Below are 10,002 nucleotides of genomic sequence, written 5' to 3'. Positions count from 1 at the left end.
CAAGCCATGTTCGCTGCACACAGTAATTACATTTTATGATTTTGTGCCCGCTGCACAATCACAATTCCCCTTTCCAACGATGGCTTATGTTTCCTTGTAGTGCTTCGAAACACCCCACCAAGAACATTCTGGATTAGAGCAATATTGCCACTGAAACGATTCTGACAAATCGATAGCACATCGGACACACGCTCACTCGCAGCTACGCATCCACTCACTCACTCACTCTCTCTCTCTGCCAGACATGGGTGTCAGCCAAACAGTGCTATTTGCTGGAGCAGGACTGGCACTTCTCCAGACCATGGGGGTAGCAGGCTTGGCATCGCAGATCACTGATGGACTCGTTGAAGCGGTTCGCCAGCATGGACAGCTTGCTACCGTGACACAGGGAGCAGGGAGCGCAGCCCGAACCGCCACAATGCTGGCAGCTGTCGGCCTCCTGGAGAAAGAAGAAACGCATTAGAGGAGAGAGGAGCAGCAGAAAGAGGAGGTGAAAGAGAGAAACTGTGAGGTTAGGCAAAGGGTAAAAAGGGGAACAAGAGGTGAGACTGGGTGAGAAAGACAAGTTCACAGCGAGGATAAAGTTTCATGTCACCCAAATCTAAACAATTGCTGTATATAATGTATTGAAATGTCATTATCACACAGCTGTGTTGAATATGATTGGGTTTAGAGTCCCTTCTTTCGAATAACTTCTGTATTTTTTTTCTTTTATATAATAAACCACTGTTTTTCATTTACTATTTTACTACATTACTATTTTTTTTTTACACTACAACTGTTTCCAAACTGATTAACTTGCAGGACCTTAAGCCATTTCATTAACAGCCAACATTAACACAGCTATCTAGTTTAACTGGCCTGCTGGCAAACACTAAACAACCTTAACGACATAGAGGATTTTTTTTTCAATATTAGTCCTAATGAAATGCCTTTGTTAAGTAGCTCTGTTCTGGGATAATGTACAGCCAGTCTGTCATTTTTACAGCCAGCTGGTCATTACTGCAAAAACTTACAATAATGAGCAACTGCTTGTACATTATCATCAGGATGACAGAAGATGTGCAGTGAGTGTGTTTAAATCTTTACAAACTACGTGATGTCAGTGAAAACTTTGGACAGCAAGGTCGTGAATTTTCCAGGATATTCTTGAGGTTTCAAGTGCATTTAAGTATTAAAGTGCCACAAACCAAATGCCATTCACCTTTGACCCTTTAGGGTGTCCTTTAGGAATCCAACAGTAAATTAGAAGACAGAGATAGACTGCTTAGCAATGCATGCTGTAGTGTCCCAGAGGAAGAGGCTCTATAAATCTAAAAGCTGTGGCACAGAAAAAATGTTTTTTATATCTTTTTTAAGAATTCCTTTCTCAAAAGGTAAAGTTGACAGTGACTGAAAGTAAGCAAGATATTATTGATTTTCGAGAATTCCTTTAATTCTTTCTTTCTTATAATTCTACTGGTTAAAAGTTGAAACAGATAATCAGTAACCGTTGGACCAAGACTGCAATAACAACCTACCCAACACTCTATGAGCACACATTTCCAGCTGAAAACAACAAGTGAAAGTGTTCAGTCTTCACTAAATTTCATTGGAATTTCAAAAAAGACAGTTGTGTTCCAGTATGGTCCATGGATCGAGAGGGCCAGATGGGTAAATGGTTGCAAAATCTGTGCACATGCAAAGAAGAAATCTAAGCCTACGTTTGAAGAAATAAAGAAATAAAGAAAAAATTAACTACCTTGGAGCTCGGGCAGCAAAGGCAAAGATGAAAAAAAGTAACAAAGAGGGGTGAGATTGCCAAATAATGAAAAAAAATCTGAGGATGAACTTTTTTCTGGTGGCAGAGAAAATGAGAAAATAACAAGAAAGGTGAGAAAAGAATGGAGGGACTGAAGGGAAGAGAACAGTAATCATCCAAGGAGGTGAGGGGGGGATAACAGTGAGCTGGGTATCCCTGCAGGCTGGTAAGTGGCAGGCAAATGCAGCAAGGGCAGAGTAAAACTGTGGACTCATCAGTATCTGTTCACAGTTGACAGATAGCACTAGGACAACGGGATAGTGGTTGTTGCAGCAGAAGGGGCCACGAGGAAAAGAAAAGAATAAGGGTTCCAATAAGGTGGCAGTTACACACAAAGGAGATTGTGGGGTGAGAATAAACACCCCTCAGTGAACAGTTTTGAATTACAAGATATATCACAGAATTACAATATAGCTTCTCAGACAATCCTGCAGTTATTCCCTTGAAAGAAAAGATAAAGTGGAGAAAGGATGGTTGAAGACATATGCATAAAAAGAAAGAGGGGAGATCAGGAGAAGGACATGGTGAGACTGAGAATATCAAGAAACAGAAACGGGGTGATAAAAACCCTACGGCACCACTGAGAATAATTTGGCCAAGGACCATTACTTTCATCTCTGTGTCACTGATCTGTTTCCCCTCGTTCTCCTCTCCGTCCTGTGTGCAAGGAGCTTTAGCCCTCCTCCTGCTGCCTCTCTCCTTGGTCTTTGGGTATCCCTCGAAGTCCACATGGGGCACTGTTTGGTGTTGCAACGCTTCAGGCCTCCTCGGTGGTGCCCTGATGATGCGCAGATTGCTGGTGTAAATGATTATCTTGCCAAAGTCCAACACTGGGGACTGAAGGAAACAGAAAATGATAATCCTACATTGATTTATATTAACAACATCTGGTGCGTCCTACAATTAAGAATTTTAATCAGCCTCTTCTTGTGTTAGATATTCCCTACATTTCCCTGACATTTCATTACATTTCACCCCTGCAAATCTGGGAAATCTGAGAGTGTGCCCACATTTAGCTGTGGGCTTTGTGTGTGGGTGTGAGGAGCTTTTCTAGTTGAATGCAGCTAAAGAGTCACACCCCTTGTGCAAAATAGAAAACATGCTTTGTAGCTGTGTTTTGGTCTGTTGAGGCTTCTGGTGGTGGAGAAATTAGAAACAGTTAGTCCTCATTTAACACTGATTTGCTCCTGAATTGTTATCTAGAGTCTGGAGAGAAGAAAAAGATCTTTGAGACTGGCAAAAAATATAGGATCCATTGCTATTTCAAAGGGCTTATTCATTCATCCATTGCATTTAACTCAATAGATATCATCTACAAAACAACCAAGTTGGTCCCGAGATGAAACGGAAAACTGAGAATAAGATGTACATCCTTCTTTGGGGATTCAGACTGTGATGACCATTGAGTTGTGAAGTGGGAGGAGGCACTGGTTCTGAAAGCATATAGGTTTTTGTAATGATGTCCTTCATTTGGCCATGGTGAATGGCTCAGAACACTGCAATACCCAAGAGGCTCAGCTGTTGTTAGAATAAGCCAGTCAGAGGTAAGAATTATGGCGGTAGAAAATTCGGAATGCTTTGTGGCTGCAATTGAGAACGAAACACACACGGTACGCAGGCCTGTACCTTCAACTTTTCATCAAAGAGCCAGATATTTTACTATACAGTTGTTTATCCTCTGCTCTGATGATTTAACAGAAAAAGTTTTATACTAATCCAAGCCATATACAGTAAAAGTGCTCCAACTGTGAGTCATGTAACATTGTCTATGGGAAAAATGAACCAGAAAAATTAATGTCTATGGGGAAAATTTATCAGATTTTAACTTCCCGAAAAAAGGGGCACACAAAATAGCAACTCTGTATCATATCTGCAGGGCTGTATTGGTGATTGTTACCGATGACTGTGATTATTTTGTTAATCGCTGACATTTTATGACTTTCCAAACTCACTTTTTGGCCCACGAGTTTCTGTTTTGGAACTTTTTGACATGATCTGATAAGTTGATTTCGAATGAACATTTACAATGAAAACCTGATAAAGAGCCCCCCCCATTTAATCTCTATTATTATAAAACCGATAGAAAGACACTGAAGTTACAGTATATAGGGAGAAACTCATTAGAGCTTGTATAGTAGGGGTGCTCCTCTATGACCACTGTACCATCCTTTCAATAATGCCCTATGAGGATAAACTAGAGCCCCAGATAGCTGTCTTACACTGATAAATGTGATAAATACAGTCCTCCGTCACCAGGGCCAAGCGTGCCTTTGTTTAGGGGATAAAAAGAATGAAACTGACACTAAGCCAGCAGGCAATGTAGCTGACCTCCCTCTCTTCCTGCTGCACTAATGAAACCGCTGCCACAGCAGCTCAGTAAAACCAGCTTTTTGCTGTCAGATGAACAATTTTGTTGCTGTTTCTGTTCCACTTTAATTGTTGTACAATTTTCAATGAGCAGCGTGCAGTCAATGCTTTAATTACCCAAGGATTCTCATTTTCTATTTTAAGTCTCGATTGCCTGTTCTGTTCTAAAGATGTATGAATTAATTATTAAATTATTTTGGGTTGGCGGATAATTGTGTACGTATTTATTTTGGGGTGTCTCTTTGCTTTTCAGCATATGTATGTTGAGGTGCTCTGCGGAACAAAAAGAAATAATAACTCTTCCAAGGAGCTGTTATACTTTCTTATTTTACTTCCCCTTACATAAGTATATCCATGGAGGTGCTGCCATGTGATTATGCTCCAGCATTAGTCATTTACCATTCAAAGGGTGTCAGAAACATTAAATCATAATTTTAAGGAGTTAAAAGAATTCTTCGGTGTTACTGAGATAGCAGAGAATAATAATCTCATCCATAAAAATGTACATGATGTTTCTGCGGCTAAATTGTAATTTCCTCTTTAATTCAATACACAGTTCAAATGATCCATACAGAAAAGATAAAAAACATGAAGCTCAGACAGTCAATCTACAAAACACCCACACACAGGGTCATCGCAAGCAGTCAGGCACAGTGAAAAGCCAATGATGTTGAAGTGTGTTTGTTGAAGTGTGTTTATTGACAGTTTGGACTTTGTTCTTGTATGAAGATGGCAAGAGGAAAAGACCTAAGTGACTTTTAAAGACAGTTTATTGTTGGGGCATGGGTGGAAGGAACTTCAGTCACAAAGACTGCTCAACTGGCTCGTGTTTCAATAGGAACAGTGACTAAAGTTGGATCTATGTGATTATGTGGATTTTGTAAATAGGGTGGGAAATTATGGTTGACAGTGCACATTTGATGACTGTGATGCTCATGCATTAGTGTGATATGTAAGGAAGCAACTGCTTCAGGTGACTGAGAATCTCAATGCAGGACGTGATTAGACTGTGTGAGCAAGAACAGTCCATCGACAATTACATAGAGAGGGTTATTATAGTAGGGTTGCAGTGCATAAAGCCCTCATTACAAAGATGAATGCATGATAATGGGGTCTCTTTCTCTAAGGATGCCTGTGCTCAATGAGAGTATCGAGTATCAGGTATCATAGAGATGGTAATGTTTTGTTCATTCACTAAACTGTTGTGTTTTTAAGATCCCATTAAAGTAAATTGTTGCCATGCTGTACATTTCAATTAAAACTCTGCAAAATCTTATTATTTTTTGTTCCAGCTCATTTAACCTGCACTGGAGGATGATTTAAGACAATTAAGACAGGTGTTAGTACTTGACATTCAGGCAGACAAAAACGACACTGCTAATGGGAAATCTAATCTAACTCTCACCTTGATTAATATCAAGATTCAAGAATCAAAACCAGAAAGCTTACATGCATTGCTTACTTTGTCATCTCCCTCTGCTTCCTTAGTCTGGCTGACAGTAGGCTTGTAGCTTCCCATTCCTCTGTACACATTTATTCTCTGGGCAATGAGCCCGGTTGGGGGATAGACACCTGGGAACAGAATCAAACATGTTGTCAGGGCAGAATGAGATCTTGCACCAGAGATTTGAAAATAAGGTCCTATAGTTTCATCCATTAATAAGGTGCAACCACACAGGCTTGCTGAGTTAGCCGATGTAGCATTCTAGCCTTAACAAATCATCTGTATTAACAACATACTAAATCTACTCTACTTTTGAGTATGTAGTGAATTCTAACCAGAGACATGAAAAAATCAAATGTATTTCAAAAATGCAAACAAGCATGCTTAAACTGCAGGGACCAGTTACGAGGCAACCAAGTGAATTACAGCGCCCAGCTTTTTATGGATTAGAAAAACAAGATATAGTATGTTTATTCTTGAGCTTTGGAGTTGCTGAATGATGAATTTTGTTACCTTTGGACAGAGCCTGGCTAAGTCTTCTTTCTAGTCTTCAAGCCAAGCTATGGTAAGGTACGTGGCTACCAGCATTAGTTTCAGTTTTACTATTGTTCTAAACTGTCAAACTATTCCATTAACTTCACATTATACACTAATTCTATTCATGTTTTGGATAGGAAGTGTATTTCTCACTAAAGTAGAAACACAAAAGAATTAATTATATTACCATACTTAAATGCAGGATTGGCTCGTGGCATAGTCATGAGTCAAGCGAGAATGCCATTAACATGATTTTATTAACCATGGTTACAGTAACAACATTATCAACAAAAGCGGCCTTTTAATTACAGTAACAAGCATACGGCGCCCCTTGAACTGTCAGTCACAAGTTGAGAATGTGATGGAATAAACACTGCTGCTCCTCAAAATTTATCATCTGCCCTTCACTGTGCTTATGTGCACTGTGTGCACTTCGCACTGAAAGTGGGGGGGGGTGATGGGTACCATTTGATGTGCAATTGTGCATCACTCAGCCCACGTCTGGGACGTTACAGTGACTGACCGACTGCAAATGCTAGATTGGATCAGCCAGAGGGACGCTTCAATTATTATTAGCACATATTATTTCATAATGAAAAGGTCCAAGCCTTCAGGCGTACAAGGATGGAGAAAAGAGGAGGAGGAACTGAAAGCCCAATATAGTATTTTGTCGTCTTACGTATACATTAAAAAAGTCATTTTGTGTGTAGATGTTTCATTTGTAGAAGCTAGCTGGCTAAGTAGCAATAAAACTTATGCTAGTAAATGATGAGTTTGATCTACTTTATATACAGTTTATACACAGGGACACCAGATACATTTAAGGGGTCGTGAGATGATTAAAGGGAGATGAAAGAAAAAAAAACAAAGTTCTGATACACAAATCAGTTTTCAGTTTTTAGACTTTTTCTCTAGACTTCGATTTTTGGTGAGATATTGGATCATTTGAACATTTATTGAAATTAAACCATGTGAGAAGTTTAGGGGGGAAAAACACTATTTGTTGGAGCTGTTAACAACTCATAGACATTTGAAATGTGGCACTGACTACATACTGCTTTTTGTAAGACATCATAAGCCAATAAGGTTGAAAACCACTGCATTCATCTTTGACAAAGTGTTGTATTTCAAAAGCTTGTTGTGTTATCCATTGTGTAAAATCTTAACCTAAAAGCAACTAGTAACTAAAGCTGCCAAATGAATGTAGTGGAGTATAAAGTACAATATTTCCCTCTGAAATGAATTGGAATGGAAGTATAATGTAGCATAAAATGGAAATACTCAAGTAAAGTAAAAGTACCTCAAAACTATACTTAAGTACAACATTTGTGTACATGAATTTAGTTACTTTCCACCACTGCAAGCTGGTAGCCAGCTATCTGGATAACTGCTCTTTCCTGGAACGTAAGGCATTGTGCTGAAATTTCACTGACTGCTATCAGTGATAAGGCTAATGCTGTAGCCATTGTACCACTGTAGAATGGGTGGGCGGTGATGAGGCAACACTGGTGGGGTAATGTGGTGGTGTCAGGGGGGTCACCAAATCCTAATTTCGCCTAGGGCACCAAAATGGCTAGAGCCAGCCCTGCTAAAATGGCTCAGTATTTGAACATTTCATTTTTGAAATTGGTAGTGTTACAAGGTCACAGTATGATTAACCTGCTTTGGTGTATGCAGCTATAATGTTTTGCACATTGACTCCCAAAATAGTGGACTGTGATGAGTTTTGCACTAAGGAATCAGGTGGGGTTTATTTTAGCTAGATTGCTAACTCTGTCATCACTGTAGGGAAAAAAATCTTTCTTATACAACTGGATGAGAGAAACAACATACCTTGGGTCAGCACGTTCTATTTCTCCATCAGTAGAAAAAGGACTGGAAAAAAATATAGCCTGCAGAACAAGCCACTCTTATAGTTGATCACACTGTGATCAATGCAAATATGCAGGGTCCCGGATTGTGTAAGTTTGTGAGACTTGGTGTTTTAAAGCACACTGGCAGTTCTACTGTGCACACAGAAATACAAATACACTATAAAGCAATGTCTCAGATAATGCACAGCCATTAAAATGAAAGCAAAAACATGCTAAGGCTAACGTGGCAAAATAATTTCATGAAAATCCCTCCACAGTATAGGCTTGAGTATCATATACAAATGGAGTATACAGGTCTTGTTGGTCCCCCTGGTTACCAGCTTACATACAAACCTTAGTGCAACCATGCATATAAAGTAAAACACAGTACTACAGTGCAGTCTTTCACACAATGATAAAAAAACCCACCCTGTTGGTCCCCATGAGCATCCTCAAACCCACAGAGCTGCTCCATCTCCAGGTGGCTGGGAGGGATCTTGCGGTGGACGAAGCTGTGAGGGTATTTTTCCTCTGGACTGTCCAGCTCCTGACCGTCCTCATACACGTGCTTCAGCACCCGACCGCTGTAGGACGATGCCAGCTTGAACCTCACCTGTGGTTTTGAGTTGAAGATGACATGGTGACATGAAAAGATGTATTGACATGTTAACTACTCTATGACTAATTTGCATATCTTTCAAGCCGAAAAAAAGAGGATTTCTAAGTAGAGAACAATGTTGTTTGATCAGACAAGTGGGATGCGCAAAAATGTTTGCAGCATGTCAACATACAAGCTAACATCCTGTTTTATTCCCTCTCTGTTTGCAATTTAACAATATCAGGTTCAGCTGCAAGACTATCTTCAAGCACACCTGCTTCAGCTAGTTCTGTGCTATAATGTAATGTTTATCTGCCTCTGATAGTAAAACAACTGAATAAAAAAAATTGAACAGAATGCTTGGTAACTGAAATGACCTCAATGTACTTCAAACCCCATGAAGTCAAAATAAAGTGGTCCCATCAATAACGCACCTTTCTGGGCTTGGTGCCTTCATAGCGCTGATTCAGTTTTCTCTGGAGTTCCTCCATGGTGGCTGACTGAGGAGGGGATGGAGCGAGAGCGTCGGTCCATCCAAGAGGTTCCTTACCTGGGGCAAACTGACTCCAGCTTGACACTGTGGCGCCTGATGTGACGAAAGGATGTGCAGATGGGCGGATGAGGGAATGGTGTGATATACAGCTCAATGGAAGCACGGGCTTTGAGAGCCTGACTGAAGAGCTGTGTGTAAGGAGTGGGTGGATGATAAAGCTCTCTCCTTGTGTCCTGCCTCCTGAGTTTGATTGTACCTGCTGTTTTAAGGGACCCACCTTTCTAGCTCCCTGTGCTAAATTATTCACAGCTAGATCGCGTGTACAAAAGGGTGGTTGAGAAACCAGAAGCTCCGTCATCAAATAATTATGATCACCAGAATAGAAGGGAGTTGGAACCTGTGTGGAGCTCCGTGTGTGTGTGTGTGTGTAAGGGAGAGAAATAGAGAGTGAGGCTGCGTGTGTGGGAGATGTTAGGTAGTTGCAGGGCTGCCCGTCATTGGACTGGAGCTGTGTTCATCAGTGTTGAAAAGTAAACATGACATTTGATGTCTGATGCTGTCATACTGAAAACATATAACCATATCAAATACATGTATTTTTACTAAGCTTTGAGCTGCGACAGACTGAAATAACACCTTGCTTTAAAAGTGTGCCTTTATTTTGTTACTTCTGCCAAGGAGGTTATGTTTTTTACCTGTGTCTGTTTGTTCATTTGTTTATTGGTTTTTTTGTCCGCAGGATTATGCATTGCCATTCTAGTTTACACATGTGGCTGTGCAAGTCAAGTAGTCTTATTTGAGCACTAAAACTTCAGTGTTTTATAGTCTCTGCCAGGCAGTCTCTTTGAAAGTATAATCCAAAGAGTCCCAGTTAAAGTGGATCTTGGGTGTGTAAAAGCCCCCCAAAAT

At 40.2% G+C, this 10,002-nt stretch overlaps 1 protein-coding gene across 1 annotated transcript; it reads right to left on the bottom strand.

The window, feature by feature from the left end:
• Positions 1–265: 265 nt before the first annotated feature.
• Positions 266–9,106, bottom strand: LOC120803017 (glutaredoxin domain-containing cysteine-rich protein 2). Its single transcript, XM_040151279.1, has 5 exons — positions 9,035–9,106; positions 8,432–8,615; positions 5,631–5,740; positions 2,411–2,638; positions 266–439 (listed from the first exon to the last, which is right to left on the bottom strand). Exons 1-5 carry the CDS (start codon positions 9,089–9,091, stop codon positions 266–268), a joined length of 753 nt encoding a protein of 250 aa, XP_040007213.1. The 5' UTR covers positions 9,092–9,106.
• Between the last annotated feature and the right edge of the window lie 896 nt (positions 9,107–10,002).

Source organism: Xiphias gladius, chromosome 17 (assembly GCF_016859285.1).
Source record: "Xiphias gladius isolate SHS-SW01 ecotype Sanya breed wild chromosome 17, ASM1685928v1, whole genome shotgun sequence".
NCBI classification, from domain to species: Eukaryota; Metazoa; Chordata; class Actinopteri; order Istiophoriformes; family Xiphiidae; genus Xiphias; species Xiphias gladius.
Note: the sequence above shows the minus strand (reverse complement) of the source record. Positions and strands in the feature narration are given on the sequence as shown.